The sequence below is a fragment of the Colletotrichum fructicola genome (assembly GCF_000319635.2).
Source record: "Colletotrichum fructicola Nara gc5 chromosome Unknown KSG_Nara_v1_contig02, whole genome shotgun sequence".
NCBI classification, from domain to species: Eukaryota; Fungi; Ascomycota; class Sordariomycetes; order Glomerellales; family Glomerellaceae; genus Colletotrichum; species Colletotrichum fructicola.
The window spans coordinates 1294096-1311535 of NW_027094052.1; the positions used below are offsets into that span (position 1 = coordinate 1294096).

Consider the following 17440-nt stretch of genomic DNA (forward strand, 5'->3'; position numbering starts at 1 on the left):
CTGGTAACTTCTTTCTACGTAGTAAATGAAGCTGACATTGATACGGGGCATCGAAAAGATCTTTTGTACGAACTATCGAAGAAGAGCAGTTCCACAGATACCAGGCAGGCAACCTCACGACATCCATAGCAAGACGAGGCATATGAAGAACTTGACCAAAGAAATGGATATATAAATAAATGATTTTCGCCGCCAATCTTTCTCTCTTCATCCTCTCTCTCCACCAGCAACTTCCATTCCGACAGGCAAAGGCTCCATTTTATTCAAGATGGTCTCCTTCACCCTCCCCGCCCTCGCTACTCTGGCCCTGGCAGCCCTGACCACGGCTGCCCCGACCACCCAGACCGACTCCGTCGAGGTCTTCTCCTTCTCCAAGTGGGTCGACGGCATCATCGCCAACCCGGACGGTGACAACCTCACCCCCGAGGAGGCCGTCGAGGCTTGGCACGCGTCCCTCAACGAGACCAGCGCTGCTGCCGAGAACGGGCTGCTCCAGAAGAGATACTACTGCAACACAATCCCCAACACTGAGGCCTATGTAAGTAAACCCCAGGCAATGAGCATCTAAGCGCGTCGCATCTAACCTGAATGACCAGGTCCCCGACGCTGTTACGTGCATCAACGACCTCGCTCGCAAGGGTAGCCAAGCCTGTCAAGTGGCCGGCTCCAGCGTCTTCTGCGTGGTCGGACAGGCTCAGATTACCGGTGTCGCCGGCGGTGGCGTTACTACCACTTCTTCGTCTTGGTAAGTCCACTCACTATTTGCGTCTTTGTTGTTACTCGAGCAATCAGCTGACCCAATGTTTCAGCAACGACGTCGCTCGTGGTGCTGGGTTCGTGATGGACTACTGCACGCGCGCGGACAACACCGTCCAGGGAGCTGAGTATGCCTACGGTAACGGAAACTTGCTTGTCTGGATCCGCAAGCCTGGCAACTAAGATTTGTTCTGGTATCTGTACACGAGGCTTTGAACATCAGGCTGGTAGTTCGAAACGGTCAAGCTGTACTGTCTCGAGATATGCTTCATCATGTACATAAAATTATCTACGATCACGATCATGATTAAATGTTAATATTTATTGTTGAACTTGCTGTCTTGGTCTTCACCCCATCTTCCATCCCGTCTCTGAGTTGCTGTTGAATGATAGGTTGTGTAAAAGGCCTTCGACTTAGACTTCCGATTGACTTCTATAAGGTAGCGATTGTGTGCTGTTCCTTCTGTGATCGATTCATCACGCCCTCCTTGTCCTTGAAGTCCTTCACGTTCATGCTACTATTCTGATCCAATTTGCTAGCTTCAACAATCCCTCCCAGAAAGGAACGGGACATGCAAAATGTAGGCAGCTTGGAATAAAATCGATGACACCCAAAGTGCCGCATCATCGACAAGTTGGTTGGCTCCGGTCTGACTCACCAAAACCTGGACCAATCCTATGCCGTCAGCTCAGAGCCTCACATATGCAACCATTAGTGCCGAGTCCTTGTCAACGCAATAAACAGCATGAACCCAGCTTCACGCTTCTTCCCACAGCCCAAAGACCATCGCCATGGCTGCCTGCGAAGCTAACCCCAACGCATCCAGATCCCTCTTTCTCCAAGCTCCTCAATGCCAGTTCCCCTCGCAACACGTCCTCGTCTCCTGCGGCACCGTCCCCATCGACCCCGTCTCGCGCAAAATCGCCGTCCTGCGCGACATCGCAGACAACACCGTCTGGCTTCCCAAAGGCCGCAAAGAAATCGGCGAAGACCTTCTTGCCACGGCTCTGCGCGAGACGCGCGAGGAAACCAGGTTGCAGGTCGAGGCGCTCCCTCTCAAGGTAGCCACGCGAGCCACGCCTGATCCCAAGCTTCAGGGGACCTTTCCTGTGGGCGAGAATGCTGATGTGACGGACGGCCTGGAGAATTGTGAGGCGTCGTCGGTTTGTGTGTACCCGTGCGTCTTCACTGGTGCGCTGAAGATTGTGTTCTGGTTTGCGGCAAGGGTTGATGTAGAGGATGTTCCTCGGGATGTGGAGAGGGTGCCCTGGGATGAGAATATGAGGCTGGAGTGGGTTGAGGCGAGGGAAGCAGCCGGGATGATGGCGTTTAAGGCGGACGGAGAGGTAGTTGAGAAGGTGTTGGATGACATGCAAAAGTCTGGGTACCACATTTAATGGTTGAAGCTGACTGGGAGACTTGGGACGGCACGAGTGGTGAACGGTGAAGTTCGATATCAAAGTGGCTATGCCGGATTTAACATTAGGTAGGGGTATTGTCTATCATCGCGCGTCTAATCTAAACGGTCTTTACTTCTTGAACGCTGGCTGCTTCCTGATGAGCCCGTCTGCGTCTCATCAACCTCAACAACACTCATGTCGGTGCGGACGTTAAAAGTCCGACCTCTCCAATTCACAGTGGATCCGCAGAAAACGGCCCAGGTCCAGATGGGAAGAGCGAGGAATTCTCTCCCAAGCCAAGCAGGCAGCCATTCGAAGAAAGATCTGGCAGGGGCGCCGCCGGGAGTTGCGGTGCCTCTGGCAAACTTCGGGGTGTTCTCATCGATTTCGATAGTGTGTCCTGCGTGAAGGCGGTTGTACGTGAACCAGTCGAAGGTCATCCAGATGAACTCGAAAGCCAACCAGTAAAGACCGAAGGCACCCCAAGTCTGGGAAGTGCCAAATGTCTTGCCGAACCAGGGTAGCGTGGTCACGGCGAAGGCGAAATAACCACAGCAGAGCAGGGACTCGACACCAGGTTCGACCAAGGTCGCTGCGAGAACAGTATACTTGCGCGCCCGGAGCCACCTGGCACGGCGGTTGAAGTATGCTCGAACAGACATGCCAGCCATGGGCTGCACAGCAATATCGCCCACGACGAGGCCATGGTTCCTGAAGCCGGGCAGGTTTGATTTCCATAGGAGGTCGCCGATGAGATGGTCTTCGCAGATGTACTCGGAAAAGTAGTCGATGCCTTTGGGGAGGTTCTTGTTCGCGAGGAGAGTTGGGTTTTGGGCGGGATCCGTCACCTGATCCAGATGTGACTTGCGGAACATGTTGCTCTTGCCCACAGCACAAGGGGCGACACCAACGGTATTGATTGCGCCGTAAAACTTGGCATGCGTCGTAGCCATAAACATCTCGTCGAGACGTCCACCGCCTTGGGTTCGCGCGTAGTCCAACAAAGATCCGTTGTGGCTTTGATAAGAGTCGGGTTCGGGGCCTGACGAAAGCAGGGTCTGTGTCTCCCGGGGAGGAGCATCGCGAGGAGAAACAGTGTCGACAACGATGGGCAGTAGGTGGACAAACTTGTAGGGCTTGACTTGTTTGCCGTCGGCCTCATAGCCTAGAAGCTTATCCACCATGCGACCAGCAACCCCCTTGCTAATCCAAATGTTGCAGTCCATGACCCAGATGATGTCGCCTTTGGCCTCGCGGTAGGCACGACTAATGTTCCTGACCTTAGGGTTCGGTCCGAGGTTGTCGATGTGGCCTGACTGGCCGTGCAGCAAAGGATCTTCATCTTCCACGAGTACGTGGGCATCGAAGCCGGGAAAGTCCTCCACGACCTTCTTCAGCACAGGGTATGCGGGGTCACTCTTCTCGGCTACACAGAGGTAGATAGTCATCTTGTCGGCGGGGTAGTTTTGTCGGAATGAGGAAGCAATGCAGTCGTAGAGGCCATGCTCGAGGCCCTTGACGGGACGAATAACGGTGATGTGCGGGACATCTTCTTTCTTGAGGGAAGACGACACGGCGGGTCTCGGCGGGTAGGAGTAGGATTTGAAGCTATCGCCATTTAGTAACGGCGCAACAGCATCAAAGAGCTCAGCTTACATTCTGAAAATCCCAATGGATTGTACAATGTAAACAAACGTGCTCCAGACAACGCATGCGCCAGCAATCGTCTGGGGCGCCATTGAGAGGTTAATCATGGCGCAAGATAATGCCGTTGAGGCGGAGGACGTAGAGGTTGACTATTAGAGTGGTGCGATCAAGACAAGACAGAACCAAACGCCATGAAGCAAAAAATGTAGCGGGCCCCTTGTCAGAAGGTCATTGCAAAATCTGGCGATCCAAAGACGTGTCTGAAGTTGACGGGAGTAAAAGCAAAGGAGCGTCAGCAAAAGCCAGGAAGCGGGTTACAAGGTTGCAGCATCCCAAAGTCCCAAAGGATCGGCATTATCGGAGAGCAACTTCCACGTCGCGTGGCATTGAAATTCGACGAGCCCCACCAAAATCTCCAAATGCTAAGATTGGGGAGGCAAGCACGGGCCACAGGTTGAAGCCTCGCGCCTGGGGCAGGAACTCAGCTGGGGCTGGTGAGCTGAGGCTGGTGAGCTGAGGTTCAAGCTCTATCCGGTTGCAGCTGAGGACAGCCCTGATGGCTTATGTCAGCGAGCCACACCTCAGTGCCGAGTTTTTCCGGAGGACAAAAAAGAGTCAGACGGTGGGGACGGAAACAAGCGACAATGGATACGGCGGAGTCCTTTTTCTACTCAAGAAATTTTCTGCGCGACGCTTGCGACCTACTGCTTTCTTCCCAACCTACCACACGTCTGCCGAACAGGATCGAGCTGCCTCCGGGAAGTGAGGTGATTTTTCGGCTTGAATGGCCCAATTGACGGGTGATCTGTCGGCAGGACGGGTGGAATACCTCCAATAAGTAAGTTGCAAGCTTTTTCCCTCTCAACGTTCTTCCCTTCGTCCATGGTGGCGGCAGCAGGGCTGGGCATCGCCTTCTTTTTCTCGTCGCGATCCTCCTCGCACACGAAAGAGTCAGGTCCCTCCTCTCTGCCTCCTTTACTACCTCATTTGCTATGATGACACCATTTCCCATTTGTGCTAAGAGGCGTCTTCATTGAACCTCGATGAATGCTACAAATATAGACTACAACGGTATCTGATCGCAAACTACTCAATTTTTCTTTGATCTTGCAAGCTTGTCGTCGCGTGGACATCCAGCTAACCAGACCAAAAGACAGACATGACTTGCTAGAACAATGTCCCAAACCAAAGATACAGCTTCTCAGCCCTCGCCGGCTGGGACGCCGGGCCAGCAGGGCACCCCGGTCTCGACGCCGCGGCCGAGAGGTCCGCCGTTGCACAAGATCTACGAGCTGCCCGCGCCCATACGAACCTTTCCGCTTCCTAGCTTCTATCCGAGTAATCCAATCTCTCTTTTCCACGTTTTGTACGCATGGACGAAACAGACTTTCTTCCCACCGCCTGCTGAGCCGTCCGTGGTGTACGAAGGCATTTGGTCCCCCGAGTCAAAGTCCGTCAACGTCTTCGACGCGAAGTCCATGCGCGCGCTGTGGGAGCAGGGATTCTATGGCAAGGGCAACCTGAGTCGAAGCGAGCCCAACTGGCTGAAGCGCGAGCAGGTTCGCCGTGGCTTAGTTCCTGGTCAGGTCAGCGAGCTCGTGACGGCCAATCGTCGCGAAGAGCGCAGGCAGATGAAGTGGGAGCGCGCCAAGTCCGAGCAAGAAGCTATCCGTCAAACGCGTCTCCAGGAAGCGCAGGAAGCCACGTCAAAGACCACCGATGCCACTGTTAGTTCCGTCAATGGCCATGAACCCGCCTTGACTGATGCGATCTCGTTGCCTGAACCAATTGTCCCTGCCGACCCGGCCACCGAACAAGAATCCCTCTCCCAAGATGTGACCAAGGATTCGTCCATAAATACGCCTACCGAGCTTAAGCCTGGTGTTGTGCCTTCTGCGTCTCTCGACTCTATGTCTGCCGTCGAAACAGGACTAGTCAATGGTGTCTCATCGCCCATTGAGCCCTTGACGGCCAACCTTGGATCGGCCACGATCATCGAGCCTGAGGATGCTCTTCGAGCAACCGAGATTGCCAAGGCCCTCGGCGAACCCTTGTCACCTCTTCTTACTGCCTCGTCCTCTCCTACCGGTCCTCTCGAACTCCTCCGTCTGCCTAATTCGCACGCGTCGTTGGCCGCAGCTGACTACGTCCACGCCTCGACGAACGGTATTCACAGTCCGGAGTCGACTTTGGTGAACAGCGACTCGGAGTCTGTCACCCTGAACGGTGTGAACGGAACGGGCGTCTCGGTCAACGGCCACTCGTCACCTGTCTCGATCTTCGCCGCTCCTGTCGGCCCACTGGAGCTGTTGTCACTCCCGAATGCACACGTCGCTGTCATTCACGAGTCGAACGACACAACGAACGGCGTCAGCAAGGCCAAGGTTATCGCGCCAAAGCTGTCGACGATACCCGAAGATGTCAAGCATGATGGGTCTACCAAGTCGTCAACTGGGCATCTGATCAACGATCTGCTGGATCACGACAGAATTGTCAACGGCACCGACACCGAGAGTACAAAGGCACTGAGCACAACGTCGACGGATATTCCTTCAACCCCTACCAAACCTATGAAACGCCGGAAGAGTGTGCGATTCTCTCCCAAGGTTGAGTCGGCCACCTACCTGTCGTCCGACCCTCCTAGCCCTAGCTTTGCTTTGCTGAATGGCAAGTCGATACCATCCCTCAATGGGGCATCTCTGGGGCCTAGCGTCGTGGAGTCAGATCAAGAGCCGCAGACAAATGGCACACATGTTACACAGGCGGAGGCTACACCAACTGAGATCGTTAACAAGGAACATCTTCAACTCACCTCCGAGGAAGCATTCTTCCTCACCTTCGGTCTCGGCGCTCTTCGCGTCGTCAACCCAATCAACAAGCAACCCATCCCTACCCCCGAGCTCCTAAACCTCTTCCGCCAGTACTCCTACTTCCCCTCTCGCGCGAGCACCGACCTGCACCCTGACGACAGTTTCCTTGTCAACTATGCAGTTTACCACCACTTCCGCTCTCTCGGCTGGGTGCCCCGCGCCGGCATCAAGTTCGGTGTCGACTGGATGCTGTATGCCAAGGGCCCCGTCTTTGATCACGCCGAATTCGGTGCCATCATCCTGCCCTCATACTCAGACCAATGGTGGAAGGACAGCGATCGCGAGCTTCCTCGCAAGACCTGGCACTGGCTCCACGGGGTTGTACGCGTTCTGTCTCACGTGCAGAAGAGTCTGGTCCTTGTCTATGTCGATATCCCTCCCCCACCCCAGTTCGACGAGGCCCTCCAGAAGGGCGGCCCGGCGGAGATCTTCAAGTTGTACAAGATCCGCGAAGTCATGGTCAAGCGGTGGTCTAGTAACCGAAACCGATGATTTAAACCCGATTTTATGTGTTTATGAGTTGTGTGTGGGCGGGCGTTGGACGGATTGGACGGAAAGAAAAAACACCAGAGTGGCTTTCTACTGGCAACAAAAGTTTCCAAGCAATCAGCTTGAGTTCTTTGGGATGAACGGAATTTTCATGGATACATGATGTAACACGAATATTAAGGGACATTCATGCCCTCTCATCTGGAACTTGGGACGACGAGACGAGAGGGCATTGTTGTAAGAGTATGAGTATGCAATTCGGGACATCCGGGAAGGACGGCATCTTCGGCGCAACAGCACGCCCATATCGAAGTTTCCTACTAGAATACCCCCTTCAGAACACAAACACATCGTACCCGTTTGCGGTATAGAGCTGTATGATGATAATGAGGCAATCTGCAAAACATATTGTGTCGTCCCACAATTTCCACGAGTCACGGCTGTCAAATTCAATCACGGCCATCCCACGGGCTACGGCGTGATCGTGGCCGGCTCACCGACCAAGGCATCCCAGCTCCGAAGCCCCCCCTTCACTTTGCTTCTTTTGGGATGCCCCTCGGGCGGCTCCCAGTTCCACGATCCAGTTCTAGTCCAACCTCGCGCCCGAATCGGACGAACTGCGACGGTGAAATATGTTCCAAGGGCCGAACGAACTCCACTCCTCGTGTACTCGCCCCTGCTCGCATTCCCAATCTACGTTTAATCTATCCGCACTGGAAGGATTTCCCCGCGATCTCTCTCGCTCACTTCTCGGATTCGCCCGCGAGAAAGCTACAAACTGCCGTCCGTTCGTCCGGCATGCAGCGCTTCCTTTCCCAAGCGGGAGAAGACTGCCGCTGCAGCGTCCTGCGTCCTGCAAGTTTACGTAGCTAGCGTAGATCCGAGATCAGAATGGTCCCCCAGCTTTTTCCGTCGGAACGAAGCGTCGCATTTCAACCCATCCCATGCCAGTGCCCCCCTCACTGAACACCCCTCAAAAGCTTAGTTCCAATTGGAGGTGTGCCAAGTACACAGCTTGCCATGGGCCACATTACAAGCTCTCCCTTCCCATTGACGGAGAAACTCTAAAAAAAAGTGCAGCTGCAGGCTGCGAATGCCCGTCCTGGCAAGCCTGGGTCCCCCGCACATCTCCGTGTTTCCCAGCATCATCCCCGGCGCGTCAGGGGTCTAACTTTTTTGCTTCGCTGAATTCCACGCCGCTGTGCTATGTACGTGTCGAGACCAGCTGGCCACAGCTTGCATTGCACCATTCTGTTTGCAATGGCAACCCTGGCTCAACCGCACATCGGATCAAACGAACCAGAAGCAGAAAGGAGCGTCCGAACATCTGGTTGGTCGCATGGCTTGGCAATGCTGTTGATGAGGGTTAGGTTTGTAAGGGTCATGCAGCTCTGGGGGAAAGCTACGGAGTGTCTCTTTCCTTGAGTCTTGAAACCGGATTCGTATAAGAGGCCGAGATGGCTGCTCCTCGTTCCTCGTATCTGTGAGTGTTGTTTTGTGTATCTTGAAGCTATTCGACTCTCAGCCCGGACAACCCCCAGTGTAGAATATCACAACATGAAGGCCCAAACCATCCTTTCCGCCCTGCTGCCGGCCATGGCTATGGCTGCGCCCCCAGCAGAGAAGCGCGCTGCGAAGCCTCCCGCCTTTTACCTCGCCGGCGACTCCACGACGGCGAAGCAGTCCGAGGGCGGTGGCGGCTGGGGCAACGGGTTCCTCAGCTTCCTCAAGAGCCCGGCCAAGGGAACCAACTACGGCGTCAACGGCCGCACGACGGTGGACTACGTCAGCGGGGGCTACTGGGCAACGGTCAAGAAGGCTGTCACCGACAGCGTCAAGGACTTTGACGTCTACGTGACCATCCAGGTGAGCCGATCCTCTTCCGCTGCTTGTGCTTCAGCAGGATACATCGTGTAAGAGAACAAGCTGTTAACGAAGACCGCCTCTCAGTTCGGCCACAACGACCAAAAGCCCGAAAAGAACATCTCCCTCGACCAGTACCAAGCAAACCTCGGCAACCTCGCCAAGGAGATCAAGGCCCTCGGCGCGACACCCATCCTCGTCACCCCCCTCACGCGCCGCAGCTTCTCCAACGGCGTCGTGACGAACAACCTCGTCAACGAGCGCGAGCGCACCATCGCGGCGGCCACCGAGACCAAGACGACGTACATCGACCTCAACCTCAACAGCCGCAAGTTCGTGCAGGCGATCGGCGAGGACAAGGCGCACTCGTACAACCTCAAGGCCGACGACAACACGCACCTGAACGCCGAGGGCAGCGTCGTCTTCGGGCGCCTCGTGGCGGACCTGGTGCTGCAGAAGGAGACGCAGCTGGCGTCGTACTTTAACGCGAACAAGACGCTGAGCGATGAGATTTGGAAGGCGATTAACAGCTCGACTGTTTGAGGCGGAGCGTTTAGAGTTGGGGTAATTGAGGGTGTGGTTAGATGTAAATATTGTTAGATACAATGTACAAAGATTGAACGCAAGCTTTGGAGTAGTCTGGACGAGTGCGTGTATCAAGGGACGAAGCTTTTTGACGCTGATTGTGAGAACTGAATTTTGCGAGCTTGATTATTCACCTAGTTCTCTATATTGGTGCGAATTACTGGTGATCCTGCATGAGCCACCGAGTGGCAAGAAAAGGTTCGCTACACTTCTATTTGCATAAGTTGTCTTATTCATGCCCTAAAGCCAAAGGGTTTGGCTATGCGCTAATACTTCCAGCTAGCCGGGCAGAGGACGAACTTCAATCGTTGAAGTATCACTATTTTGTTTGCTATTTCAATCGTTCCCCTATTTTTATTTCCCTAGCACCTTTGCTGCTAGGTGTCCGGGCGGATAGTGAGCATGAACGACGACGACGACGAAAGGAACGAAGACGACGACGATAGAAATAGAGATGATGATAACAATAATAGTAAGATCAAGAGTGTCCGCGCTGATACCAAAGCTCAAGTCAAACAGGTAAATTATCTTGGTACCGAAATGAATGTGCATTCTGACAAAGCCTCAAAAATACATTATACAATATGAACAACGGTGGTCTCCAAAGTAACATGCGTCTGTAAAAGTATTCCCACGCCAACTCGCTCGTAAATAGGAGGTGTCACACTAGATGACCTCTCACGAACAAGCAGCACATGTAACGGGCTAGAGCCCGGCCGAGATCTCCGGCTTTGCCGGAGCAGCTACCGAGATCCGGCTCCGCCGGATCCACTATTCTGCTGTAGCACACCGCCTAGCCCCGGTCTGCATCACTGCTGCTAGGCGCCTATCCCTGTAAAGTCCTTTCCTCCTTCTTCAGCTTAGAATAGTCAATCGACGGCACCTCTACGTTGAACAAGCCTAGGGGCCAGCCCCTTACATATTCTAAGCTCGACAACAAAAGACGCTATACGAAACCTCACGAGAGCGATATGACGATTCGCTAGAGGGTAGTGCAAACGAGAAGACGCTATACGGAACCTCACGAGAGCGACACGACGATTCGCTAGAGGGTAGCGCAACGAGAAGACGCTATATGGAACCTCACGAGAGCGGCACGATGGATCCGCCAGAGGGTAGCGTAAACGACGCGATGAATGCTGAGATTGATCGCCGGATCAACGAAGCGGTCAACGCAAGCGTCCGTCCTCTTCAGGACCAGATGGCCCAGCAGACGGCCCAGATGACGCAGCTCTTGACAGCTCTGAATGGGCTTATGTCAACGGATAGAGCAACCCCTACGCCGCTTGCGAGCAGCGTAACGACCCCGTCCACAGCCGATACAACTATACAGGCAACGAGCGACGGTATAACGATGGCAGCTAGAGGGCGGAGGAAACATCAAATACCAAACCCACCAAAGTTTAGCGGCATACGTAAAGATTTCCAACGTTGGTTCCTAGAGATGAAGGGAAAGATACGAAGAGATAGGGAAGCTTTCGACTGTGATGCCGATATATTCGCATACATCTACGCAAGGCTGGAAGGCACAGCTCAAACCATGGCGTCACCCTACTACGCTCAAGGCGGAGCAGATGGAGCGGAATCCTCCGATCAGTTTATGCAATACCTTGAGACTCGCTATGGAGATCCCAATGCAGAAGCCAGGGCACTGGATAGGCTACGTACTATCCGACAGAAGGAAAACGAAAGCTTTGCTACATTCCTCCCAAAGTTTGAGAAGGAGTTAGCAGAAGGTGGAGGAGGACACTGGGCAGACGCAGTCAGAATCAACTATCTGAAAGGAGCCCTGAACTCCACTCTGCGGGACCGTCTAATTAGTGTAATCGATCCCCCGAAAACCTACCCAGAATACGCCCGGGTCCTTATGATAATAGGGTCAGGGCTAGATAGTAGGACCTACCAGGAACGTCACGAACGACGACGATACCGAGATGCCGATGGGGACACCCTCATGGCTGGAGTCAGCCGGACTAAGGAGCCCAGAAGAGCCGCAAAGTCACAGCGCTACCGCAGCGACTCTTCCTCATCAGAAGACAACATAAGGCCCCAGAAAGATAACCGTAAATGCTATAACTGCAATAAGATCGGCCATATTGCTACACGGTGCCCTAAGCCAAGACGTTCAGGGCCTAAGAAGGTCAAGAAGGTTGAGAAAGCTAAGAGGCGAGAGGAGAGCAGCGATAGTAATGCTATAGAGGAGCTAGGAAGCTCTGAAGCTGAAGAGAGCTCGGGAAAAGAGTAACTCTAACGCGAAGTCGGGCGTTAGAGGCCAAGCCTAGTGACATTACAGAATGGAAGCAGTTCAAGCATCACATGAGCAGCAAATCAGCAGTGATCACTACCCGCATACACAAGGGCACTCAAGCAGACGCCCTAGTAGACACTGGGTGCGATCTATACTCCCTTATCGACCACGACCTCGCCCGTAAGCTCCGCCTACCGGTAGTAGACCGCTCTGAGCGGCTGCTAGGCAGCTTTAGCGACGCTACAGGCGCTACAAAAGCAACAGGTGTAGTTGTCTTCAACCTAGAGCTGTGTGGTTATGATGAGAAGATCTTTGCATATACCGTACGTAGCCTTGGTGACGACCTGTTCCTAGGGAAGCCTTGGATGGAGAGGAACCGTATTCTATACGATGCCGCTGCACAACGGATACGGCATAGGAGGGGTGGCGTAGACCTACGCTTAAAAGGCGAAGAAGAACCAGATCGAGTAAGGGAGATCAGAGCCGCGCGTCTCCTTCCAGGAGCTCCTTTCACTGCACTCTATAGGAGAGCACAACGAGACACCAAACGAACTGCAGGATACGAAGTCCGAGCCATCAGCCTAGCAGATATACAGAAGGCCCTTACGAAGAAGACTGAGAAGGCAGATCTAAAGGCCCTCCTTCCGCCAGCTATACTAGCTGAGTTCCACAAGCTGTTCCAACCTGACGAAGCCGCCAACCTTCCACCACATCGTCCTGGGGTCGACCATAAGATCCCTATCAAACAGGATAGTAGTGGTAATGAGACTGTACTACCATGGGGGCCGCTCTATAGCATGTCACGAGAAGAACTCCTCGTCCTCCGTAAGACCCTACGAGACCTACTGGATAAAGGCTTTATCCGCGCCAGCAGCTCAGAGGCATCAGCACCAGTACTGTTCGTACGTAAACCAGGGGGAGGGATACGCTTTTGTGTTGACTACCGCGCCCTTAATGAACTCACTAAGCGCGACCGATACCCTCTCCCCTTAATCCAAGAGACACTACGCACTGTTAGTGCTGCTAAGTGGTTCACGAAACTGGATGTGGTTGCAGCGTTCCATAAGATACGAATTGCTGAAGGAGAGGAGCATAAGACGGCCTTCAGGACAAGATATGGGCTATTCGAATGGCTAGTTGTACCCTTTGGGCTTACAGGAGCCCCCGCTACATTTCAACGATATATCAACGGAGTGCTTCGAGAGTACCTAGACGATTTCGCTACGGCATATATGGACGACGTACTGATCTACTCAAACGGCTCACGGCAAGACCACGAAGCAAAGGTTAAGCTAGTACTACGGAAGCTTGCTCTTGCAGGGCTCCGGCTAGACCCTCATAAGTGTGCGTTCTCTGTGAAGACAGTCAAGTACCTAGGGTTCATTATCACCGCAGGAGTAGGCATCTCCTGCGATCCTGAGAAGCTGAAGGCAATCAAGGAATGGGCTGCGCCAAAGACGGTTAAGGGAGTTAGAAGCTTCCTAGGGTTTGCAAACTACTATCGGATCTTCATCCCAGCATACTCAGAGATTGCTGGACCCCTTATATCTCTTACAAAGAAGGGCGTCCTATTCCACTGGGGTAAAGAGCAGGAAGTAGCATTCCAGGAGCTTAAGAGGATCTTTGCAGCCAAGCCTATCCTACATCAACTAGACCCTGAGCGTACAACCTACGTTGAGGCTGACTGCTCAGGCTTCGCCCTTGGAGGAGTACTGTCACAAGAAGATGAGCATGGGAGACGTCACGCAGTAGCATACCACTCGCAGCGGCTGAATGCCGCCCAGTTCAACTACCCAATCCACGATAAGGAGATGCTAGCTATTATTAGCTGCCTACGAGCATGGAGAGCGGAACTGCAGAGCGTCAATAAGTTCAAGGTTCTATCTGATCATAAGAACCTGAAGTACTTCATGACAAAGCAGAGGCTCACAGAACGACAAAGCCGATGGGCAGAGGAGCTGTCTCAGTACAACTTCGAGATACAGTACCGGCCAGGAAGTGAAGCAGTAGTGCCAGACGCACTCTCTAGACGCGAACAAGACGTACCTACGTCTCTAGAGGACGAGCGCGAACAAGGCCGGATTCTCCAGCTTCTTCCCGAAGTAGCCCTTACCTCAACGCGTACACGACGCGTAGAGGCAGCCCCATCAGTGCTTGTGTTCACCGACGATAAGGAACTACAGCAACTCTGGGACCAGACCCAAGGGCAAGACCAAGTCTACCAGCAGGCATATAATGCTGTGAAACAACGAGAAAGAAGCTTCCCTCCTAGCCTCAAGCTAAAGGTCCAGATTGCTGAGTGTGAGATCGATAATGGCAACCGACTACTATTCAGAGACCGGATCTGGGTACCAGGTAGCGAAGACCTAGATAGCGAGGCGAACACACTACGTACTCGTATCGTTCAAAGCAGCCACGACTCAGTACTTAGTGGCCACCCTGGTAGAGATAATACCCTCGCGTTAGTCAGTAGGCGCTTCTACTGGCCTGGCCAGTCACAGCTAGTACGACGCTTCTGCCGCAATTGCGATGGCTGCGGGCGAAGCCACATCTGGAGAGAGCATCGAAAAGGACTTCTGAAACCTCTACCAATACCGCAGCGTATACGAAGCGACCTCGCTATGGATTTCATTACCGACCTTCCCCTTACGGATAAGGGTGAGCGATACCTTTGGGTAATTATCGACCGGCTAGGAAAAGGCGTAACCCTTGAAGCTATGGAAAGTATGGAAGCTGAAGCCTGCGCTGAACGATTCCTGAGCTGCCACTTCCGCTTCCACGGCGTCCCTACTTCAATCGTGAGCGACAGAGGAAGCAACTGGACGAGCCGCTTCTGGCGGCAATTCTGCAAGCTTTTAGGAATAGAACAGCGGCTCAGTACTGCCTATCACCCACAGACTGATGGCGGCCCAGAAAGGATGAACCAAGAGATCCAGGCCTACCTACGCAATTACATTACCTACTCGCAGAAGGATTGGGCGAATAACCTCCCAGCAGCTCAACTAGCGCTCTGCAGCCGCGATAGCAGCGCTATAGGCATGAGCAGCTTCTTCTTAGAACACGGATACCACCCAGAGCCTGTCCGGGTTCAAGAGGCAGACCCAGAAGACCATGGGGGCCGTCGCGAGGACCTGGCACGCAAGTTGGTAACAAGGCTCCAGGACGTGATGGATATGGCACGGTCGACCCTTGCCTCAACGCAGCAACGCTATGAGGAGCTGGCTAACAGGAAGCGCCAGCCTACGGAGAGACTAGAAGCAGGCGACAAAGTCTGGCTTCACATGGGCCACTACAGGTCTCCTAGGCCATGCAAGAAACTGGATTGGTTGCACCATAAGTATACCGTTACGAAGGTTATCTCACCATACGTGGTAGAGCTTAACGTGCCAACGGCTATATACCCACGCTTCCACGTGGATACCCTGAAGCGTGCAGGTAACGACCCTTTACCTGGGCAAACGCTAGACGACGAGCAGCCGCCCCCAATTATAGATGACGAAGGCGAGGAGACCTGGAATGTAGAGAGTATCGACGCCGCCGCCTGGAAGCGTCGAGGGCGTGGGAGACGCCGTGAAGTGCTGGTTAAGTGGGAAGGATACGCAGAGAGAACCTGGGAGCCTATCGAGACGCTCCAGGGGACGGAAGCGATGGAGGCTTACGAACAACGTTACGGCCCTGCGATGAAGCACGACGGAGACCCAGCTCTAGCGCCACGGACGCGCCGCCGGAGGGGAGCGGGGAGGTAATGTAACGGGCTAGAGCCCGGCCGAGATCTCCGGCTTTGCCGGAGCAGCTACCGAGATCCGGCTCCGCCGGATCCACTATTCTGCTGTAGCACACCGCCTAGCCCCGGTCTGCATCACTGCTGCTAGGCGCCTATCCCTGTAAAGTCCTTTCCTCCTTCTTCAGCTTAGAATAGTCAATCGACGGCACCTCTACGTTGAACAAGCCTAGGGGCCAGCCCCTTACAGCACATACTGGTCTATGCTACCGTCCTGCTTGGAAACCTTGCTCTTCCCGACAACCACGCATTTCCAGCTGTTCGGGTCGAATTTGTAAAGACTCAGATCGATCTTGCATCTCTCTTCAAATTCACCATCGTCGATCGCAAGCCTCTTTACCTTAGCAGCCAGCTGTCCATCCCACTCGGTTTCATCAAAGCCTGCCTTGAATGGGTTTTCAAGATCGCCGGTCCATGTTACTTCGTCGAACGAAACGTCCATGTATCGGATTCTCCCCATGACAGCCATCCACGACCATGAAGGAACTGTCTGGCTCGGTTCGTAGTCGATACGTGCCAGAGAAGCTGAAATGTTTGCTTGCCACAGAAAAGTTCTCTCGAAATACTTTGAGATGACACCATACATGGCGGTCGATTTGAACGTGGAGCCTAGGCGTTTCTGCAGTCCGAGGATCGCCTTTGAGCGGTCATAAGACTTCGTGAGGCTGAGTCCACTATAGACTTGATAGAGGTATTGTACGAGTCGGATGCGCTCGTCTCTGTAATACTCGAGCCCGTAGGTTGGGAAGTTCGAATCCCCGAGGAACATCGATTGTCGGCTGTAGGGGGTCACTAGTTAGTAGGTCGTTTGCGCACTCGTCCTTCTCGAAGGATAACTCACTTGCCAAGCTCCGCAAGCGTCTCACAATGAACACCCTCTCCGCATTCCCAATACATCTGGGTGGAAGTAAAGTGAATGGTTCGTCTTGACAGAGCTCGTTCCTGGAGTACCCAGCCACGGGTGTTCAGAACACTTTTCTCGACGTGCGTCTTGAAGTCATCGATGGCCTCAGCCAGGTAGAGGGTGCCTTGCGAAGTCTGGATGCCTATTGCTGCCCTCTGGGCCCGTTTGGAGATAAATCCATCAAGGGATGATGTAGAGGAGCTAGCCGCGATAGTGCAGTACGCTGAACTGAAGACGTCCTCCATTCTAGCCGCCTCGGACATCCAGTCCTCATCATCCTCCTGTATGATGCAAAGGGAGTCGATCCAGAGATACGGAACTGCTAGTGCGCGGGTGACTGTGACTGCATCCTGAAACGTGCTCGGCAAAGTTTGGAAAGGGATTGTTTTCTTGAACGTCTCGATGTTACCGGCATACGTGCAGACCCTCTGTTCCTTGTTGAGAACTCCCCAGCAGTGGCTTAGAGCCACATAATGACCGTTCACTTTTTCATCCCTCGTCTCGATGAGGCGCAGAGAGGGGTCACGCTCAGTTCCCACGTAAAGCAGCCTTGTCGGCATTTGCCCTGATGGTCTTGTCTTAGTCTGCAAACACTGATGCCGTGTGTTGCAGAGCTGAATCCATTGCTCGAGGAGGTTGAACTGCTGTGAGCTTCCAGGTTTTGGAAGCAGAGGCAGTCCCAGTTGCGCGCGGGCTGGAATTTGGCCATGAGATTCTGTACAGCATTAGCCTCTGGCCCAACGCCAACGATTAGCCACATACCCGGATCAAAGTAGAGCGATATAGCCGGTACACCATTGATAGATGATAAGAATGTGTGTTCATCATTGCTGGAAGATAGCTTCACCATTTCATTCCAATTCAGCGACCGCTTCGAAAGACATTGCAAAAGGAAA

At 53.5% G+C, this 17440-nt stretch overlaps 7 protein-coding genes across 7 annotated transcripts; 5 read left to right on the top strand and 2 right to left on the bottom strand.

The window, feature by feature from the left end:
• Window positions 1-268: 268 nt before the first annotated feature.
• On the top strand, window positions 269-939 carry CGGC5_v003094 (uncharacterized protein; the record flags this gene model as incomplete). The annotated part of the gene is made up of 3 exons (XM_032020617.1): window positions 269-538; window positions 597-745; window positions 810-939. 3 exons carry the CDS (start codon window positions 269-271, stop codon window positions 937-939), a joined length of 549 nt encoding a protein of 182 aa, XP_031882256.1.
• A 609-nt stretch (window positions 940-1548) lies between these two features.
• CGGC5_v003095 (uncharacterized protein) lies at window positions 1549-2154 on the top strand (the record flags this gene model as incomplete). Its single annotated transcript, XM_032020619.1, has 1 exon — window positions 1549-2154. One exon carries the CDS (start codon window positions 1549-1551, stop codon window positions 2152-2154), a length of 606 nt encoding a protein of 201 aa, XP_031882340.1.
• A 116-nt stretch (window positions 2155-2270) lies between these two features.
• GCS1-0 (Ceramide glucosyltransferase) lies at window positions 2271-3911 on the bottom strand (the record flags this gene model as incomplete). The annotated part of the gene is made up of 2 exons (XM_032020620.1): window positions 2271-3765; window positions 3814-3911. 2 exons carry the CDS (start codon window positions 3909-3911, stop codon window positions 2271-2273), a joined length of 1593 nt encoding a protein of 530 aa, XP_031882257.1.
• Window positions 3912-4979: 1068 nt separating this feature from the next.
• tsp-2 (putative tRNA-splicing endonuclease subunit tsp-2) lies at window positions 4980-7166 on the top strand (the record flags this gene model as incomplete). Its single annotated transcript, XM_032020621.1, has 1 exon — window positions 4980-7166. The coding sequence occupies one exon, from the start codon at window positions 4980-4982 to the stop codon at window positions 7164-7166; it is 2187 nt and encodes a 728-aa protein (XP_031882260.1).
• Window positions 7167-8720: 1554 nt separating this feature from the next.
• yesY (putative rhamnogalacturonan acetylesterase YesY) lies at window positions 8721-9569 on the top strand (the record flags this gene model as incomplete). Its single annotated transcript, XM_032020622.1, has 2 exons — window positions 8721-9029; window positions 9114-9569. 2 exons carry the CDS (start codon window positions 8721-8723, stop codon window positions 9567-9569), a joined length of 765 nt encoding a protein of 254 aa, XP_031882253.1.
• Window positions 9570-11927: 2358 nt separating this feature from the next.
• On the top strand, window positions 11928-15605 carry CGGC5_v003099 (Transposon Tf2-6 polyprotein; the record flags this gene model as incomplete). Its single annotated transcript, XM_066151076.1, has 1 exon — window positions 11928-15605. One exon carries the CDS (start codon window positions 11928-11930, stop codon window positions 15603-15605), a length of 3678 nt encoding a protein of 1225 aa, XP_066009324.1.
• Window positions 15606-15824: 219 nt separating this feature from the next.
• CGGC5_v003100 (uncharacterized protein) lies at window positions 15825-17394 on the bottom strand (the record flags this gene model as incomplete). Its single annotated transcript, XM_032020623.2, has 3 exons — window positions 15825-16419; window positions 16482-17259; window positions 17307-17394. The coding sequence occupies 3 exons, from the start codon at window positions 17392-17394 to the stop codon at window positions 15825-15827; spliced, it is 1461 nt and encodes a 486-aa protein (XP_031882338.2).
• Window positions 17395-17440: the final 46 nt, after the last annotated feature.